This window comes from Mchenga conophoros, linkage group LG5, assembly GCF_057382185.1.
Source record: "Mchenga conophoros isolate Kocher_MC1m ecotype Shallow Benthic linkage group LG5, M_conophoros_male_GT1.1, whole genome shotgun sequence".
In the NCBI taxonomy this organism is placed as follows: Eukaryota; Metazoa; Chordata; class Actinopteri; order Cichliformes; family Cichlidae; genus Mchenga; species Mchenga conophoros.
In genome coordinates this window covers 26,695,827-26,718,403 of record NC_140530.1, presented here as the reverse complement: position 1 = coordinate 26,718,403, position 22,577 = coordinate 26,695,827, and the positions used below count along the sequence as shown (strand labels likewise).

The 22,577-nt window shown below is 38.6% G+C and overlaps 2 protein-coding genes across 3 annotated transcripts; one reads left to right on the top strand and one right to left on the bottom strand.

The window, feature by feature from the left end:
- The first annotated feature begins 1,349 nt into the window (after positions 1–1,349).
- On the top strand, positions 1,350–20,173 carry ergic3 (ERGIC and golgi 3). 2 transcript variants are annotated; one of them, XM_085274644.1, is made up of 14 exons: positions 1,350–1,517; positions 3,092–3,162; positions 4,072–4,159; positions 4,262–4,381; positions 5,626–5,722; positions 5,815–5,980; positions 6,847–6,904; positions 9,322–9,336; positions 11,828–11,859; positions 12,018–12,114; positions 15,699–15,763; positions 15,924–16,060; positions 16,372–16,427; positions 16,547–20,173. In XM_085274644.1, exons 1-14 carry the CDS (start codon positions 1,430–1,432, stop codon positions 16,624–16,626), a joined length of 1,170 nt encoding a protein of 389 aa, XP_085130770.1. In that variant the 5' UTR covers positions 1,350–1,429; the 3' UTR covers positions 16,627–20,173. The 2 variants fall into 2 exon arrangements, with proteins under 2 accessions (XP_085130770.1, XP_085130771.1); XM_085274645.1 differs by lacking the exon at positions 9,322–9,336.
- romo1 (reactive oxygen species modulator 1) lies at positions 12,485–14,962 on the bottom strand. The gene is made up of 3 exons (XM_085274646.1): positions 14,802–14,962; positions 13,036–13,166; positions 12,485–12,738 (listed from the first exon to the last, which is right to left on the bottom strand). The coding sequence occupies exons 2-3, from the start codon at positions 13,164–13,166 to the stop codon at positions 12,630–12,632; spliced, it is 240 nt and encodes a 79-aa protein (XP_085130772.1). The 5' UTR covers positions 14,802–14,962; the 3' UTR covers positions 12,485–12,629.
- Positions 20,174–22,577: the final 2,404 nt, after the last annotated feature.

The window sequence follows — 22,577 nt, the reverse complement described above, 5'->3', positions numbered from 1 at the left end:
GATTAAAAACGATTAGGCTACTGAGTCTTGTGTTTGTTTGTTTTTTGCACTGTGAATCTTTACTTTAGCACATTTGCAGCAATGGGCCAGCATTTATATTTTGTGCTTACTGAGAGCTCAAAATACTCCTTACTAAATGCTACTTTGACTATCCATCGCTTTGAACATTTTTATCTAGATGAGACTCACCAGTTAGCCTAACATGTCTTTGAAATTTGGTAGCATCCAGAGAAAACCCATGCATCTGCAACCCCCAAGGAGAACATGCAAACTGTTCTAACCTTAATCCTTCTTGCTATGAGGCAATAGTGCTCACCACTGCACCTCTTCCACAAATCCTCAAATGTTGAGTAACTATGTCCACACTCAAGCATGAAATATTTGTAGTGCTTCCAGCTCAGATTTTGACTTTTGCAACACCTACTATTAATATGTCTCTTTCCCATCCCTACTGTGTCTCACAGGAACAGTTAACTATGTGACTTGAGCAGGTTTGCCACCTTATTGGTGGTGAAAGACTGCGTAACAGTGAAGCTGGGCCTCTGTCATTCAGCCAAAATAGCTCTCACCCAGGACTCTGGAGTGTTGTATCTCATGTTACGATATGGGCACTGATCTTTTGGGTTCTCTGGGTTGTAGGATGTATGGATTGAGCTTGTTCCACCTCAAAAGATGCACCACTGGATTTGGTTCTGGGGAGTCTGGAGATACGATCAATAATTTAGGCTCTTTCTCAGTTTTTTTCAACCCATTCAGGGACAGGCATTGAAGAGCATACAACCTGGACATGTCACCATCCACCAGTCCAACACTGGACTAACAAAGTGAGACAGCATTTTTACGCCTTAAGCCAAATTAGAGCCACTGAGTAACTTGAAACCACAGTGCTGTGCCTGAACCCAGACATGAACTGCAAAAACATACAAGCTCCTTCTGGTGCCTGACATTTGATACATCAGCTGAAACAAGTATGAATAAGTATCAACATATGTGGGAAATATCCAAAAAGTATCAAAGCATAAAAAATTACAAATAACTGGCCACAGTCAAATAAATAATGAATTTCTTGATATCTTCTGTATTAATGAATCGTTAATATTTCTTTCTTATTTATTTATTTATTACTGGTGTTAATTATAATGCAGTTGTTGATTGCCAATAGCCTTAAATGTAACTACTGATAATCACCACAAAGGTGATTATTGTTGTAAAATGTATGCAACTGTATGTAAACCAGCGTGTCCACAGGTAGACCTTTGAATGAAGAAAACAAGGAACGCAAGGAGAAAGAAAAAAAATACGCGGCCGACGCTGATTGGCCCAAGCTTGCCCCTCGCGTGTCCCGGAAGTGAAAGTTGAGGGCTGGTGTGTGTGTCTGAAGGAATCTGTCGGTAAAAATTTTTGTAGCGGGTGATTGGAGGTTTAGAAAATGGACACGTTAAATAAACTGAAGCAGTTTGACGCTTATCCTAAAACTCTGGAGGATTTCCGAGTGAAGACGTGGGGAGGGGCGACTGGTGAGAGGCTTTAATTTGTCACAGAGCAGCAGCCATTCATACATACAGCCTGTTAGCTGCAGCGGCTAACAACACAGCTATTTGCTTCATTTCTCCTGTCAGTGCTCAAATACAGTACACATGAATAAAGTTACAGTATTAGCATGCCTGTGGCAACTCAAGGGAAGCCGGAAATCAAGCAGAATAGATGCCGGTAATATTTACATTTCCGATAACAGAGTAGCGATGCAGCTAGCTCAAGAACAGTTGAGCATAAAGTGTGGGTGCAAATGTAGAGAAACCGGTTTAAAATCACACATTTTGAGGAGTTTGTGTCACAGGCTTTTTGTGAAGGACTTGTTGGGGATTTTTCATGATTTTACAAGACTGTTGACTAGTTTGTAATCATTCTCCTGTGGTTTTTATAGAGTAAAACTATTAATTCGAGAGAGGGAATTCAAGAGGTAAAAACAGACGTGAAAAGGCTTGAACTAAATTAATTATACTATGATGACAATAACATAAGAGATGGGACAAGCATCATTAGAAAGGTTATATACAACATATCTATTATAACGCCGTATGCAGACATTTGCTTAGAGACAGTCTTGTTATCATGATGTGTGAACTACAACAGTATTGTGTAGTTTGGTAGGAACTAAAATTGTGTAGAGGATGATTTATAAATAATGTGAGGTATAGTAGACTTTTTAGTCTTTTTGATCTTCCAACAGGGCTATTGTTATTTATAATCTAGGGATTTTTTTAAACTGGTGACTGTTAAATGACTGTCAAAACACATTGTTTTGTGAATATGGAAGAAGAAGAGGGATGTATTTGTATCATCTAAACCAGGGGTGTCAAACATAAGAATCACAGTAGACAGAGGTTCGGCTCACATTTGGACCTTTGTGTTTTCCACTTTCATCGTTTTTCCTCAATTGCTAATTCATTTGATTTTCAAACAGTTTTTGCTTTTGCTATTCAGATTTAGGGACTGAAAACTACTTGCTTAGATTTAGGGAAAGTTAGAACATGATCCTTGAAAAAAAGAGCATTTGGGAGCATCAGTTCTGACTCACTGTTGACCCAGCGTGCCATTTAGTGATGCCAAAGGACAAGACCAAATTTCAATATCGCCTTGACACTGCTGCTTCACAGCAGTGCTAATCACTGTGCCACCATGCTGCACAATTGAGTACATTATGTATATTAAATGTATTCTGTAAATATTAAATGTAATGGTGTCAAAAAATATCTAGACCTAGATGTAGTTATTCAGCAGAAGATCTTTGACTCAGTACTATCCAGTATTCCAGCTGAGCTGACTGTGGTGTAGGCTAGTTTATGAACTTATTAGTGCCATATTATGTATGTATATATGCAGTCTGTATATGCCAGAATTAGGTGATATATGAATATTGGATTACTTTTGGAAAGAAGGTACAAGTAACAATAATGCTGCTTCTTTTCCATGTTATTGTTGTACACGTATTCCTTTCATGTAATCACTTGGTTATAGTTCAGAGTTTTCTCATTATACAGAAATGTGATATTGTGTGGTGTTAAAATGCATACTTCCTCTGTCTCTGCAGTGACTATAATCAGTGGTGTCATCATGCTAATCCTGTTTGTCTCTGAGTTGCAATACTATCTGACTAAAGAGGTGAGTTTATCCACTTTATTTTGATGTCCTCTTTAGATGGTGTCATCCTCCACCCTGTGAAATTAAACCCAACACCTGGCACACAAAGTAAAAAATAACAGGTTTTAGTTCCAAATCTGCTTTTTTACACTTGTTTCTGAGCTTCTACATGTGCAGGCCAGTGGTCTAATCAAACATGTCAGAAAATTCATTAGTAGAAATTTCACAATTATTTTTGAATGTGCAAATTCTAGATAATATTCTAGAACTAGAGCTAAATCTTTTCAGTAAAATGTAAGAAAATATTTACTGCCTTGTCTCTAAATATGATGATTATTTTTGTTCTTGTTCTCATATATGATACCAAACGAATACTTTTGGTTACAGCAGACAACTTAAGTCTCATACTGGGGCTTAGTGCAGTGTCTCAGTTTATTTCTCCTTGATAAAGTAAATTTCCAATTAAATTTCCATTATGAATGAATCCATATTTATTATCTGCAAAGAACCATAATCATAAATCTGGTTTCCTCTGATACCAGTTAACTGACACTGATGACGTGGTTTCCAAGATCCTGATTGTGTTAATTTTTTCTCCCGATGATTAAAGGTACAGACTGTGGTGATAAAGATGGCCTGAAATACCTGTTAGACTGCTCTGATGAGTCTGCACATGTAAACAGTGAAATAGACTAAAAGTCTACACACACAAGTGTGAAGGACAAACAAAAACAATTTTTTTCCAGGGTTTTCTCAGAATCTCTACTGTGTTTAGTGCAGAAATGAAGACTAACTTTCTGTTTCTTTGGTGTTTAAAAAAACAAAAAGCATCAGAGATAAATTGTTCCCTGACTGATTAAATACGTTTGTTTTTACTGGTGTTTCTGTTTTACGTGGATGACTAAGTTAACAATCACCTGTGCCCGGCAGGTCCATCCTGAGCTGTACGTCGACACGTCACGGGGAGACAAACTCAAAATCAACATCGATATTATTTTCCCTCACATGCCGTGTGCCTGTAAGTTCTCTTTTCTCAAGAAGCTCCAGACTGATGAAGTTAGCATGCTAATCATAACATATGTTAATGATAAAGACCTACATCTGCTTTTTCTCTTGGCAGATCTTAGTATAGATGCAATGGACGTGGCTGGTGAGCAGCAGCTGGACGTTGAACACAATCTGTTCAAACAGCGGTTGGACAAAGAGCTCAAACCTGTCACCCAGGAGGCAGAAAAGCACGGTAAAAGCTGATGTTACGCTCACCATTAAGGTGCTGATACTGCTCAGCAGATTGGACAGTGTGTGGAGGTGTGCATATTTGGTTTGGCAGCGCAGTGGATTAACAAATAATGTGATGATTTTTTTGTTAGATTGTTTTTGTTCAGTTTTTTCCTTTGTTTGTTTGCTTGTTTTCTTGTTGCAGAGCCTCTGCATTGTAAAATTCTCTGGGCATAGTTTTAAAACAGACGATGAGTCAGCAAACTCGTTCCATTTTCCTGCTTATTTTTTTTGCTTCTCAAACATAAAAACATTCCAGTGATCAACATGCATCACTGATACACACGTAAGATCTGTGACTTATTAATGTTTCCAGAGTCAGAAATATTGAGGAATTTTATAGTTTTGTCACTCCCTAAGAAAATTAAGAAACGTATGCTCACAAATCCAGAAGTCAAGTCGCTTCTCGGCATTCTAGTATAGAAAGCACCACTGACTGTGGGGACTTTTGGGAAATTCCTGTTAATGGAGCATCATTGGTCGACTGTTTCACTCTCACTAAGGTGGATATCTGTTATTGGCAGAACACTAAAAATGAAAGATTCCAATTGGGGAAGCACCACTTGGGAAAAATGTTTGCATGGAGTGTTTTTAATTCCCAGATAAAGGAATGCATGGTGAAACTTGTTGGGAGTGTTTCTTTCTTTTATTGTGCCAGGAGAATGAAAGCATTCTGAAAATGATTTACAAAGAGAGTGTCTTACAGTTCTTTGATGTATAAGCTCATATGTATTTCTTCTATAGAAGACCTCAGTCAACAATACTGTGAATGCAGGAGGCACCGCTACTTAAAAGCTGTTTGTGGCTCTTATAATATGGGAGCAGTTGAACCTTTTGTTTTGCTTAGATGCTGCTCAGGTCTGTTCTGATATCAGATTTCAACTTGAGGATGATCAAGGATGATCAGTTGGAAATATTTGTCAGTTTCATCTGTAACTTTGCTTATGTGGTCTCATTATTAACCTCAAAATACAAATATATGAAGATGACAAGAATCTGTACAAAAAGAGCATTTCTTATATTTTTTATAATATTGTCATATTTGCATTACTGACAGGATATTGGGTCTCTTTACTGACATATATATATAAAAAAACACACAACTATGTAATTTAGAAAGGGTTTATCTTCCTCAGAGTTATGTGCTGAAGTAGGGATGTTGTTTGGCTGCTAATCATCATGATTATTTTGTGTTTTATTGTTCAGAGCTCGGTAAGGCTGATGATGGCGAAGTGTTTGATCCCAGCACGCTGGACCCAGACAGATGCGAGAGCTGCTACGGAGCTGAAACTGAAGATCTCAAGTAAGACACAAACACAGGCTGCTCTTTCTGTCTCTGTTTACTGTATGACCCTGTGTTAACTCGCCTTGGTTCTTCTTGGTGTGTGTGTCCAGATGCTGCAACACCTGTGATGATGTGCGCGAAGCGTATCGGCGGCGAGGCTGGGCGTTCAAGAGTGCAGACACCATCGAGCAATGTAAAAGAGAGGGTTTCACTCAGAAGATGCAGGAGCAGAAGAATGAAGGCTGTCAGGTTTACGGCTTCCTGGAAGTCAACAAGGTATGAAGTCTTACACGTCATCCTTAATAACATGGCAGGGCTGTCAAAGATCAGCAGGCTTGTTATCTCTCGGGAGGACATCCAGTGTTCAGAACGAGAATACTACTGAGATGAGTAGTCATCAGTAGTATGTCATACCTGGGATGACACAACTCAGAAAGTCTCAGAATGATACACAACTGTGTAACTTTATGTTGACGTAGCTGGTTCTTGTATTGCAAGATCCAGAATTTCCAGCCTATGAAGAAACTGTTTTGAAAGTTATTAATAGACTTACATAAGTAAATGTCACTCTTATTTGTCTGTGTGTCTTTTAATTCGCCGTTTCCTTGAGCACCAGTTTCAGTCATAAGCTGGCCTTATTTGCCTAATGCAGCAATGTTGTGCCCTGTTATTGGGACCACTGTGTGGAAGATGATCTGAGATGATCTTTGAGCAAAGTTAAAATATAACAAGATAATATTGAAAAAAAAAAAAAAATTTTGTAGCGTTTTTGCAAGAAAGAGTTTAACAGGAGTTTAAAACTCACCTCTTTTCATTGGCTTTTAGAAAGGTTTAATTTATTTGTTTATTTATTTTTTATTTGATCAGCGAGGTGTTTTACGAAATTGTGTTCTATTGTATTTTTATCTGTATTTACTGTACAGCACTTTGGTCAGCCTTGGTTGTTTTTAAATGTGCTCTATAAATAAACTTGACTTGACTTGACTTGACTAGGAATAATATGTTATAAATGTAACTGCGGTTTAAACAAAAACTCCTTTGCAATGCTATCACTTGACATTTTTATCAAAGTGAATTTAATAAATGGATATATCTATGTATACATATGTCTCATGTTTTGTGGTGGGGTTTTTATGCTTTAGGTGGCAGGAAATTTCCACTTCGCTCCAGGAAAAAGTTTCCAGCAGTCTCATGTCCACGGTAAGCTGCCACTCCATTCAGCTCACAGACACACCTAACCAAAGGTTTTTAACACCCTTAGTTTATTTTTATTTTACTAATTGGCAGAGCTTTGTATGTAATTATAGTCAGAAGCCCAAAATACCTTTAAAAAGCCAGAATCTATAGAACTGTTGGGATCTAAGATAAGCATAAAGCTTCTAAATAAGAAGCTTTTTGATGAATTGATGTTTCTATAGGCAAAGACACCCAACATATTTTATCACAGACAATTCAGCAGTGATCTGAGACGAACACTGTAGTCTGGAGTGTTTCACCTGGATTTCATCACTGCGCTGTTGAACGACACCTAAATTAAACAGAAAGAATCACTGTGACTATATTTTTCCAAATAAATTTGGAGTGACTAGCAGACAAGTTTACGACGCTATCATAAGGGTGTTTATAAACCTTTGATGGGTATGTTTGTTCATCAGTCTCTCTGTCTGTATTTATTCATTTATCCAGCCATCCATCAATCAAATGTCCACATTGAGCCACACATCTAAATCTGTTCATTAAAAACAGAAAATCATGCACAATAAGCTTGCTTATTATTTTACATTTTGAAAAATGTAAAATAATAACAATAAATATAAATCATTTTGGCTTTAGTATTTATTACTTGTGAAATAAATATGACAGCAATTTGTCACTATTCAGACTGCTTTGTTGAGAATACTGATTTTAGCTCAGTGATGAAGATTTTGACATACAGTAGCTGGGACTGCTACAGTGCAGTCAGCTGATCGTGTCTACCAATACAGGATCTGAGACACGGACTCACCGGTCAGCGGATACAAAATGTAAATTTAGGCTGGTTTTTTTATTTTGAAAAAGGCAATGGTCAGTGTGTTATATTATCTAAAATCCATTAAGTTCTGAAATCTTCAGTCTTTTATTTTGAAAAGGTTTTATGATTTCACAGGCAGAAAACAATACATTCTGTTATTCGTGCTTTGCAATTAATGGAAAGAGGTACGAGTGACACTGCATGTCATTCGTGTTGTTTTTCATGCATTGCCTGGGAGTTTGACTGAACCCACATCAGGTTTTACAAAGCTGACTGCAGTGTTTCTTGATGGGGGTCATATTCTGTACTCAGAGGTTTCTCTTTAGAAGATAGCTGAACTTTGAGTTTGTAGATAAACCAAAGTTTTTTTCTGGAGCTAACAAAGCTGTTCTGAACTGTTCGTAGCAAGTTTATTTCAGCCAAAGTGCAATTTTCTCATCATTTTACCTCTCACATAGTGTTTGTCTACATTTTTATTCCTTTTATTCATTTCTTCCTTGTGTTTCTGTTGTGTTTGCCATCATTGTGTATGCATTTTGCTCATTATTGTGACTGGAAGTTGTTGTCTTTTTTTGTCTGCCTGCTAAATGTTTCCCTCATATGTACAGTCACCCCATGAGGTCTAAGACACTTGTTGCTATTTATGCTTTGACTGGTTCATTTAGTAAAATTGCTTATGTGTACTATCAGGATGTGGAAGTTGGACATCTTCAGCTAAGACACAATAACAGTGGGTTAGGGCATTTCTTATTCTCATTGATGACTTAGACCTCATGGAGTACCAGAGCAGGAAATTAACAGTAGCCAGCTACCACATGCTAAAAACATTTATTTTTATTTGGCAAATCTGCCACAACACTACTTCTGATCTGACTCTAAAACTGTCTGAATACCAAATTTAAAAGTATAAAGAATGTGTTTTAGTAAAAACCTGGCTGGCTGGTAAAACAGTGAAGGAAGCTGACGTTTTACTGCACTTTCCACTGTTGATTTTAGTTTCCTATCTGGAACATAAAACACTGACCTTTGTTCTTAAGTTGCTAATGTGAGATCATGACTGAATCTCAACGGTGTAATATTAAATGCTTATCAGAAGAAACAAGAGACAAGAATCACTTGAGGACTGTAAGCGAGGCTGTGGCTGAAATAAACCAGCTTCATCCTTACTCTGGTCCCAAATCATCTCCAGCCTGGACTGACCTTAAACCCTCTGTACTGTGTGTGTCTGGGACTGCACAATTACTCCGACAGGATACAAACTGTTTTCTAAATCACAAGGGGCTCAAACCTTTTAGAGCTGACAAATATAATCCTCCTCAATTGGATATTTTTTTGTGCTGTAAATCTCAAGCTTATAAATCAAAATGTATAATGGAGTTAAGCTTTTAATACTCCTAAACAGCCAAACCACAAACACAAAGAGCTTGTTTTCATTGCCTGAGTTAAGTTATTAGTTTCTTAATGCTATAAATCTAAAAATATTAAGCATAAAAACTCAGTTTGTCAAAGTTGTGCAGCCCCTACTGACATGCCCAACCACATTAATGTAACATGGTTTGCTGTCTACCTGCATTACTATTGTGACTCTTTTCTCTTTTTTCTGTAGTGCACGCTGTGGAAAGTAAGTCCATCCTTTTTTGCAGATTTTATTTTTTTTATTCTTTTGAAGAACAGCTTTAATGCAGTTTATTAGCCTGGTTATTGTTACAATAAATAGTTGCACATAATGAAGAACACTGCTCAAAAAAATGTGGGGAAAACACATTAGCTAAAGACACCCTGAAAAACAAAAGTGAAAAAGGCTCAACCATTTTTCCAAAATCAAACCCAGGACCCAACACATCAGCATGAGGTCTGACAATGGGTCCAAGGAGTTCATCCTCATACCCAAGGGCAGTCAGGGTGTTTTTGCCTAACCTGTAGAGCTCTGTGTGGCTTTTCTGGGCCCTTTCCATATTTGCCACGTGTGCTTAGCATGTACTTGCTCTCATCTGTGAAAAGCACAGGCCACCTGTGATGGGTCTGCCAAGTATGGTATTTTATGGCAAATGCCAGTCAGGCTCCACGGTGCCAGGTAGCCTGTTTTTGATTGCCTGGCTAGAGACATTCAGACCAGTGCCATGCTGGAGGTCATTTTTTTAGCTCTGGCTGTCATCATCCTGCTTCATCACAAATTAGCCGACACCGGTTCTGCTGATGGGTTAAGGAACTTCTATAGTCCTGTCCAGGTCCCCCAGAGTAACTGCTTGTCTCCAGGAATCTCCTCCATGCTCTTGAGGCTGTGTTGGGAGACGGCCTTCTGGCAGTGGCATGTATTAATGAGCCATCCTGAAGGAGTTGGGAGTACCTGTGCAACCTCTGTAGGGTCCAGGTGTCTCCTCATGCTGCCAGCAGTGATGCTGACTCTAGCTAAATGCAACACTAATATAACAAAAAACTGTCAGAAGTGAAAAAGATGGGAAAAATGCTAGTGTCCTCCACCTGTAAGACCATTCTTGTCTTGGATGTTGTCTCATTGTTGCCCCTCTAGTGCGTCTGTTGTTAATTTCATTCAAACCAAAGCAGCTAAAACTGGAGTTTTACTAACTTGATGATGTTCTCTGATTAAAGAAGTGTTCCTTTAATTTTTTGAGCAGTGTACTTACTGTGAATATATATATATATATACCTATGCTATAATTAAGCAACGTGATGAAAAAGCAGGAGCTAAAAACACAAGTGTTGGATTTCAAGGGGAGTGTTGCTGATGGGTGTTGGGGAGTCCGGCTGCATTTGTGTAAAGCCTTTTGTTACTTCTAAGGGGACCTATTATGCCTTTTCTGATTGGCTGTCATACACGTGTGTGTGTGACAGTATATACTGTCATACACACACGTGTGTGTGTGTGTATGACAGTATATACTGCTCCACTGGTGGACGCTCTTATTAAACATGGCTGAACTTTAAAATAATGAGGTCAGCACACAAGTAATGGTGTGAGACAAAAGATCCGCCTTCTAAACACTCAGTTTCACTTTTTTCCCCCCTACTGGCTTTGTGTTTAGAAATGGGGGATGTCCCTAATGTAGTCCTTTTACTTTAGTTGTGAGCACAACAGGCTTACAGGGAGCGGGAAGGGAGAACTTCACAGAGAAGGCGAACTGAGGAGTTGCACTCAGTATAAGATGAATTATTTTTGACTGTAAATAATGCAAAACTACTGCAGTAGAGTCCAAGAAAAAAACACATGGAGCAGGAATAAAGCAGAATCGGCTCCCTTTAAGTCAGCATCATCTTTAAAGTTTGAAAATGGAAAGATTGTGTAGGTTCAACATAACTCGACATCTGTAGACTGTTCCTCTTCTTTGCTTGATGATCGAAGCTCCAAGTTACATTGTGTATAATAATGGCAAGCATCTGTGGACCTAACATTTCTGGTCTCTGTGCTGTTTTAGTCCCCTGACTGTGTATGAGAAGTAAAATTTCAAATTGATCAAATACATAATGGCACCTATTATACTGGACCAGGCTTACAGCTTGTATAAGAAAAAAAAAAAGGTATTTTAAATATGCTTTTCTGAATTAGAAGAGGTATTACTTTCTTTTTTGTCATAAGATTTACTAAACCAGTACCTTTATTACTGCACATACAAGTACTAATTGCAATAAAGGGGTAATACATTACTGCTAAGCATGTGGTGAACTCAAACCTTTGGCGTTTGCTTTAGAGTTTGCCCTGATCAGCTTCTGCACTGTGCAGCTGTCACTTGTTTGTGTGATTGTAGTTCTTCCAAAAAGGTGACGAGTTTGTCTGTGGAGCCATTGTAGAACTTGCTGCTTGTCAGTCCCTCTAAATCCAACCTCCTTACCATAAAAGTGCCCTAAATTTATCCCATTTTAGATACTCCAGTATTTGACAGATATCTACCAACTCTGGAATGAACTTTTGTGCCAGGGAGCCACAGATTCATCCACAAATTGAGTCAAACAGCTGAACAAAGGGGCACTACTCAATCACACAAGCTGATTTGAACACATTTTATTTCATTTACTACACATGGCCTGTATTTGCATTTTTTTTTTTTTTTTTACTTTTTAGTAAGTGATTTAAAGTGGTTTTGTTTCTTTTGCAGTACACGACCTGCAGAGTTTTGGCTTGGACAATGTAAGTAACATATTTTCTTGATCATTTCTCATAATACATACTGCAAGTATGTTACAGTCCAAGCTATCTGGCTGTTTCAGCAGTGAAATTTTATGCTTATTTCTAGTTACTCAGAGAAATTTCTGAGATCCGCTAACTTGTAATCTCTCTTTCTACAGATAAACATGACCCATCTGATAAAACACCTGTCGTTTGGTAAAGATTACCCCGGTCTTGTTAACCCCCTGGATGGGACTGATGTCACAGCACCACAGGGTGAGTGATACAAGTTCTTGTTTTTAATATCAATAGTGCTGCAGGAGCAGCCTGGCACTTGCTCTCAAACGATTCAGGGTTTACTTCTCAGATTAATGTTTCCAAGTTGGACTAACCTGTCAAACAACTGTTCAGTGACAAATTGATCAACTCCTCCAAACTCTTAACTGTGGTTAGAGATGTGCCATTTGTGAACTTCCAGGTTTCCGCTCATGTTTAAAATAGAAGGTTGGCTGGTAACCGAAAGAAACCAGCATTGATAAGAAAAAGTATTTCCCTGTTGTGTCACTGAACTAAATATAATTACTTTTGTTACAAATTGTTTGTTTGTTTTAAAGGCATCAAAAAGTAAATCACATGCCCCCTGAAAACCATTTCACGAATTTGAACTTTTATTGACAAAACTAGACTGTTGGCTGAGAACATGGCAGCACTGAATGGACAGAAAGCTGTGACTGGAAATAGTTGAAGAGTCTCATTGTTGAATATTTGTATATAGGTCTTTCCTCTTGTCTTCAGCAGCGAATACCCATACCAATGGCCATAAAAGTGCCGAACGTCCCTCCACTCTGCATCATGGTCTTTCCTACTCCTCCCATGAGCTCCCGGCCACGCATGCCGATCCTGGAAAGAGAAATAACAGTCTTACTTTTTATTCATGTGACCTAGAGTGAGACACTCCATATTTAGCCCCAAGATTGATACATGTTAAAGCTTTCATTTCTTCATCTAGTTGAAGCAAGCAACATTTACACCAAATTTAAAAATTCCATAAAACACATTTTTAATAAGATTCTTTTCAATTATTGTAGCAAAACATCTTGATGCACAAAATGCACTGTCTGTATTTACCACTTAGAGCAGCACAATACTGTTACATCTTATATAAATAGTTTGTTCCCACACCAAATTCAAACCTACCTGAGACAGGAGAAAGTACCAAACATGGCACCAGCAGCCATTCCTACTGCAAAACCCATCATGAAGCCCATTTTGACCCGATCAAAACAACTTGGCTGGGTCTGGCCATATGGACCTACAGCCACCGGCATCTACAGAGGATTGCAACAAAAAAACAGGTTAAAGACCAGCTAGATAAATTATCATCTTATGTATTTGTTCTTATTCAAAAATTGTAAAACAGACCCTCTGGAATCCTTAATTCACTCTGTGAAAAGCGGCTTGTGGTAGGTCTACAAATGATGACTTGTGAGATTATAATATTTTCTAATTTCATCAATATTAGCTATTTTATCTGCAGAAACAGTGGCAACAGAAACACTCCAGATTACAAAGCCATATAAGTAAATGCACTACAATTACTAAAACTTATAGCATATCATTTTTGTTGACCATTTGATTAGATTAACCAATGCAAGTTCTAGATTGCAACTTATGATTCACCATTTCTGAAACTCAGGGCTGATTCTAGTATTCAAATGTTTTGTCTGATAAAGCTATTCATTCCCCCTTTTTGCCAGGAGAAAAAGCACTTCAGTACCCAAATACATGAACTGTTCAAGATGTTTTTTCCTCATGTTAGCCATAAAAATGTAAACATCGTGAAATAAATCTCAGCCAGCGCTGTCAGTAAACGTAATCTTCTTGGCAATATCAGCCAACAATATTATCCCCATATGAGAAAATTACATGTTGGGTTGTACTCTTCTGAAGAATATTATTCTTTAAGTGGCACAACCAGGGCTTTGAACTTTACTTGTGAATTCAGGTGTCAGAGGCTTCAATGCCTCTGATTTATGTCAAAATAGAAAGAAAACTAGTGCTAGAAAAGCAAGATAACAAATAAAAATAGTACAGTGTATAATAACAGATTGTATTTATGCACAAGAATGATAACAAAATAACTAAAAATTGTGTTAAAGAAGAGTAAAGATTGAGATTGTATAAGAGTAGTGCAAACTGCATTAATATAAATCTAAGAATAGCTGCAAGGATGTAGGTGAGCAGCTGTCAGGGGTAAATGTTCAGGTTGAAGCTTGTAAACAATCTCAGATCACTGCAGGGTCGTCATTACAGCTCACAAAGTGCGGCAAGAACCTTGTTGAGTTTTTTGGAATGAAAGTATTCAAGTATAACAATTATGTACATTGTGTTTTGGGTTTCTTTGCCTTAAGGTCACAGAGTTAACCCAGTGATCCCAGTTGTACACGCGTTCCACTACTCTGCAGTTACCATCAGCAATTAGTCGTCACCCTTTCCAGCTGTGCGCATTTCTGTATGTTTACTGACTTTTTGGATACACTTGTGCATCGTTGCCAGTAAATATTATAAAAACATACCCGAGATTAATCTGTAATTTAAGTCACTCAAGTTAAAACCATTACAGCTTAAAGACATTTTAATCTGTTGCCTTGACTCGCATTAATACAAATCAGGTCGTAGACTTACTCTGTTCCCTAGCTGGGATGCTAGGCTAATGTTAGCTTGTCCATAGCTTGTCCATGCGTGTTAACGTTTGCCGTTTAAGGGCGCTTATGTAAGCAAAGATAACAAAGGAAAGTGTGGTCTCCTTTTTGCGAAACCTGTCAAATTCACCTTTTTCTCTCCGTGTGGTTTGTTATGTTAGCTTAGCATGCTAACGTCACCTGTGGCCTTGACAGATAGACGAGGCCTGGTCCCACCGACTGTGTGATTTCTAAAAAGAATGACTCCGAAGTCACGCTTACCTTTAATTGTGTGTTTAAAACGGAGGGGGGTTTTAGATTTGAAACTTCAGGTTTCTCGTGAGTTTGAGCGCAGCTGCTTTTAAATGCCTTTCAAGCAGACCTCCATAACCGGATAGAGGAAGAAGGAAAAGATAGAGGAAGGTTATAAAGAGCTACAGTAACGTGGAGGGGGGAGCAAACAGCGCCATCCTGTGGTTGTGTTTTATTACAACATTTAATACAATTTTCCCATTTATTTCCATTAAGCAGCTAATTGTGTGAATGCGTTCACACTATTGTGTTCTTTAACACATCACTGTTACTCCTTTATTTTAAGGTCAGTTTTTTAAAACCTGTGATGTAGATTTAATCCAAATTTAAATAATATGTTTTGAGTACAGAACCCCCTCCTGTAATTTTCAAGATTCTGACAAAAAGCTTTACTAATCAAAAACATTTTGGTTCTTTGGGATATAATAATGGATTTGCGGTTCCTGGTCTTCCCTGTCCTTAGTGCCTGTGATCCAGAAATCAATCTTAGCAGCCAGCAGAAAGTGTCTCATTTCCTGAGGTATAGATGAGAAGTGGCACAAAGCTGAAATATAAAAATATTGTCAGGAGAAGGACTCTTCAAACAACTAGTTCTATGCATTCATTTGAAGTTATTTGACATGCTGTGATCCAGCTTTGTAAGCTTCACTGTGTGTGTGTGACTCTGTTTTTAGGGTTTGTCAGATTGTACTGTGTTGTAAACTGAATTAAAAATAGTCCTAAATATAAAACATGTCATGAACACTTGTTTTAATATCTGAGACAATAGAATAGAGCTGTGGTTGGGTTTGAAGTCTAGATTTTTTTATTATGTTTTTTAATGTGACTGCTTTCATATTTTAATGGTAAAAACGTTCCTCCTCACAGCATCGATGATGTACCAGTATTTTGTGAAAATTGTTCCTACCATCTACGTGAAAACTGACGGCGAGGTTAGTCGAACTGTCTCTTTATGTTTACTCTTCAAATGCACCAAAAGCATAATATGTGATTTTAAGAAGTTATTTAATTAAAAAACAACAACAAACACATAAATTACAGCCTGGATTACTCAGGTTTTTGTTGTGTTTCGGTTTTCACTTTTTTCACCAGGTGGTAAAAACAAACCAGTTCTCAGTGACCAGGCACGAGAAAGTGGCCAACGGGCTAATAGGAGACCAGGGGCTGCCAGGCGTCTTTGTTTTATATGAGCTGTCACCCATGATGGTTAAATTCACAGAGAAACACAGGCAAGTTGTAACAGTAGCTTTCATTATTGCTGACCGTTTTTCAAACACGATAAGTTTTTACATTGTGACTCTGCCACAATGTAAAAAGGTCATCTATAAGACTCAAGCTACCTTCATAGGCCGCATCCTTCGAAGGACCCGGCCTTCACAGTCTACGTGGGCCGGGTCCTTCAAAGACCGGGAAGGCTGTAAGTGCGAGGCTGTGAAATGGGGACGGTCTAGCCTTCAGATAGGCTGGCGAGAATACCAGGATATCATTATGTATTTTTTGCCAAATCTAAATACCAAATAATTTCTCTCTCGCTGTTCAGGTCCTTTACACACTTCCTAACAGGAGTTTGTGCCATTATTGGAGGAGTATTTACAGGTCAGTGGTGCTATTTACATATGCTTTGTGTTATTACCTGTGCAATAAAATATGTATATATTATTAAAAATGTAATCAAACTGTGTCTCTGTGTTTATCCTGCCTCCTGACCTGTGCAGTGGCCGGTCTGATCGACTCGCTCATCTACCATTCAGCTCGTGCCATCCAGAAGAAGATAGAGCTGGGGAAGACATCCTAACAGCGCTCCCCAGTGGCCTCCACGGTGCAACACAGACCAAGACAATGACAGAGCCAGAAGGACAGAGAGAAGAAGGGCAGAAAGGTGGAGGGAGAAGTTTGAAAGCGGGAGCACAGCTCTCCATCTCTCTGTCTTCTCTTAGGTCGAGGGAGAGAAATGCAGAGAGAGACAGAAGTTTTAAATCGTCCAGGTTTTAAATTTCTCTGCCTCTCTTTTTGTTCTTGAAAAAGTCTGGAGAGGAACTTGCGCGTTTTTGAATTTTCCTCTCCACACAGGACAGAGACAGAATCAGAGATTGATTTTTCTGTGATTGATTACAAGCACAGCAGCAGATGCACACCCAGCCTCCGGGGGGAAAAAGGACCTGCGCACCGGTCCACTGTCAGATCACTACACCGAATGATTGTTAGAGAATCGTGGTTGACCCCAGTGTCTAGAGGAATAAGAAAGACAGGCCATCTATCACTTATTCACTTCATGTAACCTGGACTCACTGATGACATTTTATAAAATTGAAGCTCCAGTAGGCCTTAAAAGTCACAATCATGTAAAATACAGTTCGTGGTCTTGGTCTTCAAACTTTTTGAGATTACAAACTCATTATTTTGGTTATGTTTGTCTTATTTTATCTTTCTTACTCTCAGCAAGTTCCACAAAAAGAGCTAAACCAACCATGCTCCATTGCTGCCAACTGGCTGTTTTGAATAACAGTTGTAAATCAAATGAATGAAGCTAACTAACCAGCTATTTTAAGAAGTAACTGGGCAGTTGGGTTTTTTTTTTTTAGTATTTTGTATTTAGATAGTCACACATTTGTTGCTTTTGGTCTTTTCAAAAGGGATTTATTAACAAGAAAAATATTCAATTTAGTCTGACTTGCAAATTCTCATCACATGTTCCTTTTATGTCTGTTTCTGTACAAGTGAGAAGATGAATTTAGTGTTTAAATATTGCTAAAATGTAATTAACCCCTCTGTCCCTCCAAAAAAAAGAGTCACGCTAACACCTAGTTGATTCCTGAGATGCACTTTCCCAGTATATTAGTTTCAGTGTTGTTCCTGTGTTGAATGTCTAAAAGTTCAAATACAGCGCATAAACAAAATGTCCGGTGAAAAGATGAAAAATGTCATTTTCACCAATTTATTCTGGCGATGTGGCCTGCAGGTCTTTATCAGAGCTCGTATAAATACCCTGGCCATGTTATAAACCAAGCAAGACCTGAGTGGAGTAAAACACAGGCGTGCTAAATAGATGACAGAAATGTTTCAGTGTTGTATAAATGAAAGCTGTGTAGCCCAGCCCTCAATCTGTGTGTAGCTGGGAAAAAACGAAATGATAAAATCAGAGCACTACAAATACTCCCACATAATTTAAAGACACTATGTAAAGACGTCTGATTTTTCAATCTGCTTTTTTGAGTTGACTTAAAATAGCCTCATGTCGGTGTCCTCCATCATTATTCCACCATCAGAGACAGCTGTCTCAGATACTCACCCCTCTTTCGGCACAGCATTAGAACTATTGGAATTGCTGAACAATAAATAAATTCAAACACGTGATTAAAATTTTTACTTTCTTGCTAACAGTTATAACATTTAATGCCTCAAAACTATTACTGGAAGTTGAAGGAGTCATTAATTTAAAAATTCTACATATGGCGGCTAAAAAACAGATGTCAGGACTGATTCTCTGCCCACCTGATAACCGAGGAGGGAAAACTAATGGGGATTGAATAAAACTCCCTCGGATTTACTGCTGGAATATTTGTTTAATTGCACCGTTTCCATCTGTCTGACTTTCATCAGGTTTACACACATAGGGACACCATCTGAGTCTGAGGATTATTGGTCTGAGGTTAGTGTAAGAACTCGACGCTATGACATCTCACCGGGTTGGAAAGAAAATACAAAGATGAATCACAATAGCTGACTGGTGGTCTGTGGTTCTAATGACACATCTTTCAGACTGCACTCTACATATCCTCCTCTCCTCAGCATTCCCTTGACCGTTTTAGTCATTCAGCTTTCTTTTCCCCCTAAACCTGAACAGTGAGATTTGGTCACATGACATTTTATAGCGACTGTCAACAGAAAATTGTTGTAATTCGTTTACGGTTCTAGAGGAAGTTGCCTCCCTAGAGGCCAAAATGACCCCTGACTCTTCCCATAATGTGACTTGGAAATGAAATCTTTCCCATGATTTTACCATCATTTTTTGTTTTCGGGATATGTGCAGATGCACTGATCACTGCCTCAGGAGAGGGGCTGAATCCAACAGTTCAACACTTTGAACACAAAAAACGATATTCTTGAATTAGAATACCGAGGGAAGCGGTTGATTTGCTGAGGTTTGTCTATTTCTCTCATACAACGGGGTAACTAAAAATAAATCTGCTCACTTAGACTGCGGTTAAATTATTGTTTGTTTGTGAAATGCGGATGTTAAAAATTTGGTGCAGCCAGTAGCTTTAGATGACGATATTCCTCCTCATCCCCGTGACCCGAGTGTTATTCTCACCCAAAAGCTTCAGTCATTAAATGAGAGGGGTCAGCAGGCAGCTTCAAACCACAAGAAGAGAGCGTGTAAATGTTGGGTTGAGTCTGACTGTGTTCCTGACTCACATGTTGAGTCACCATGTGGTGTCCAGATGTTTCTGCCAGTTTGAACTTCGCCCCTGTTGTTTATTCTGAAGATCATCAGACTGAACCGAAATCTGGGTTTGAAATCATTGGTTTGGAAACGATCTTTTCAGGCTCGGCTTACATCAATGATGAACAATTTCAAGAACATGCTGTGAGCTTTTTTTGAGCCTTGAGTTGAACTGAGGTTTTAGTTCATTTCATAATTTTGGGGGAAGACCAACTTTCAGTCCAGTGTTGGGTATCTTTAGCTTTAGATTCTGCAGCTTGGAACTGGGAATCAGAAGCTCTCCCTCCTGCTGTGTTCAAGGAAAGCTGGAAACCCTCAAAGTCTCACTGGACCTCTAAACTCAAAGTTCAGTTTTCTGTCAATGCAGTGTTGGCCAAAAAAAGTCAGTTGCAAAGTCATTACCAGATTTCCTCCCAGTATTGATGTTTGTTTATGCAAATAACTTCTTCACAGTTCTTACTTGATCAAATCTCATCAAACTGTCCAAGTTTAAACTTGTTCTCAAATATGGTTCAAGTTATACCCACCTTCTGTTTTAACTGTTCCACATATTGAGTCATGATGGTTTTAGGAGGACGGCAAAACATGGTGTGAATCTGTGACTGAAGCTCATGTCAGTGTGGTGGGTCCTGCTTGTTATGACTGTATACTCTAAGGATCTCTCTGTGTGTAAAAGCTTCTGAAATCTGGTTGATTTTGAAAGATCCCGGTTGTTCTCAGTTGTTGATGGTTGTTTTGTTGCACCTTTTAACATCATAATCAGGGGCAGGGGTCGTGTGTGTGTTTGTGTGTGTATGTGAGAGAGAGGGAGAGTGACAGAGAGAAATGTATTTATATTTTGATTGTCCTCAAACAGTTTTTAAAATGACAGACAATAAATGTTGAATACACCAGCTTCCACTGTGTGTGGGTTGTTGTTGTTGTTTTTTTTTTTTTTATTCCATCCATCCGTTTTCCTAACCTCTTATCCAACTGAAGGGAGTGGAGGGATAGAGTTGATGCTAGAGGCAGGGTACTCCCTATACTACACACCCCCACGTCCACAGCCAATTTAGATCTAACATGCGCGGAGGACGCCGGAAAGCCTAGAGAGAGGGGACGGTGCCAACACTGCATCACTGTGCTGGTTTTAATATTGTAATGTAATCTTAGTACAATCTGTACAATTAATCAAATCAAACCAGAAGCAGAGTTTGGATCTTTCATAGGGAGCTATTATACTTATTTCCAGCTCCATGGTTTGGTTCTTGGACTCTAGATTAGCTTTACATGGTCAACAGTTCAAAATAATCCTTATTTATCTTATGCCTTGGTGTTCTTGTGTGGAGATCCTAAAGACAAACATGGGCACAGCCTCCATGTCCGAAAAATTAAACCAGTGCTGAAGTGTCTAAAACTTGCATCCTATCTGAAAGCCACCTGATGGTGATAGCTGTGGTTCCAAAAAGACTTCCTGTCTTATAGAAGTCTATGGGAAAGTGGATCTTATCTTGACCTCTGTTTGTTTATGGGCTCAGTTACTCATTTGAACTCATCCCGAATGAGAAATTAAGCCTGTTATATAAATTTTTGTCATACTATGTTTAAAAAATGGAGGATTATCTGTGCTATGAAACACTCAATGGCTAATGATTTGTCGCATCAAACTGTTTGCATGTCCAATTGAAAATCTCTGAATCCCTGCATTAGCCCTATGACAGGCTGCAAGGACTCAGAGATTGGGCATGCAAAAAATTTCAAAGGATTCAAACCAGAACCTGTGAAACCAGTAGGTGATGGAGCTACATCCATCTTTCATACCATCTGTGGTGCATTTTCTCAGATTGTCCTCTGAAACAAGCTGTTTTACCTCCCTCTCCCTTTAATCTGGCTTTCAACTAATTGGCTGTCAAAGACATCATACAGGGAGATGAGCAGAACTAAATATCTGAAACCGAGTCCTTAGAGCTGAAGCCTGAACTTTTGGTGGGTATGCTTTGCTTGTACATAGACTGGCCTCCTTATTTATTTTTGGCCTTTATACATTAATTTGTTTTGTTTTATTTGGGTTTTTTTTTTAACATTTTTTTCTTAATTATAACATTTTGACCCCAAAGTAAGGCAAAAGCCTGGAAGATGCTCAAGACACACAGTGCTAAAGCACTAAATTACTACTCCTGAGATTTGAGCATCTTATATTTGGCTTGCCTTTATCATAGCAGAGCTGGGATTTGTGACTTTAATTGTCCTGCTGAATTATTATTTTTCCATCTTTACATAATAAAGTATTAAATACTTTCCTTCTTATTTCTTAATCGGCAGTAGTTACATCAGCCACTAGATGGCGACTATATACTTCAACCAGTCCACTTGTTTCAACTGTCCACACACACACACACACACACACACACAGAGCGATGGAGCATCTGAATGAAATTACAGCTTGCTTGAGTAACTTCCTGTGTGTGTGTGTGAGAGTGTGTCAGAGCCACGCAAGGCTGAGCAGTTCAGTGTTACAGTCCACAGACAGTAGTTGGATACTGGAAATATAACTGTGTCTGGGTCATAGTGCTCTGTGAGTGATGTGAACTCAGTCGCATGTACCTAATGAGCCCCAGAGGAAACAAAAGTGCATATTCAAGTTCATAAAGCCCTGCCTCAGCTGTTGGGTCGTGACTTTATGTGGGGTCATTTCCCATCCCGATGTGGTTGTAAGAGATTTCTACCCATGACTGTGTTTTTGGTGAAGATCTGTGAACATTTAAAGCAGTTTCTTAATTAACTCAACTGTTTTTAATGAACTGATGATCTTATTTTAAATTGCAGAGTTTTTAAAATGATTTTTTTCAAGTTTTCTATGACAAACACAACACTGCAGCCTTAAAAGACTTGCTTAGTGCTTAACAGTTTGAAGTATTATGTGTTTAATAGTATTTTTAGGGCCAACTTGATCCAGACAGCCGAGAGCTGTATACTTAGAACAATATGGTCCCCCGCGACCGTGAATCGGATAATCAGAAGAGAATGGATGGAGGATGTTATCTTACAATATTTACTATTCTGGTTTACCTGCTTTCTGTCTTGGGCGGTCGAGACATCAACCTGAGGCCATCTTTGGGTTTAAATTGAGGGACGATGTGACACCTGAAAGGTCTTAGGTTTAAGGCGTTGTTGTTTGTGTTTTCAGGCTGAATTGTCCTGATCTCTGCTCCCTGGATTATACTGAAAAGTAGCTGTTTGTTTCACTGATGTCTGCCTGGACTTCGCATGTGTTATTGGTGCCCTTGTAATGTAGTATCTGCATGTGTCAGAATAAATTAATG

Coding starts and splice junctions, on each gene's coding strand:
- ergic3 (XM_085274644.1), top strand. CDS start 1,430: ATGGACACGTTAAATAAACTGAAGCAGTTTGACGCTTATCCTAAAACT. Junction 3,163..4,071: donor AATACTATCTGACTAAAGAG/GTGAGTTTATCC, acceptor TGTGCCCGGCAG/GTCCATCCTGAGCTGTACGT. Junction 5,723..5,814: donor GCTGAAACTGAAGATCTCAA/GTAAGACACAAA, acceptor GTGTGTGTCCAG/ATGCTGCAACACCTGTGATG.
- romo1 (XM_085274646.1), bottom strand. CDS start 13,166: ATGCCGGTGGCTGTAGGTCCATATGGCCAGACCCAGCCAAGTTGTTTT. Junction 12,739..13,035: donor GGTACTTTCTCCTGTCTCAG/GTAGGTTTGAAT, acceptor TTCTCTTTCCAG/GATCGGCATGCGTGGCCGGG.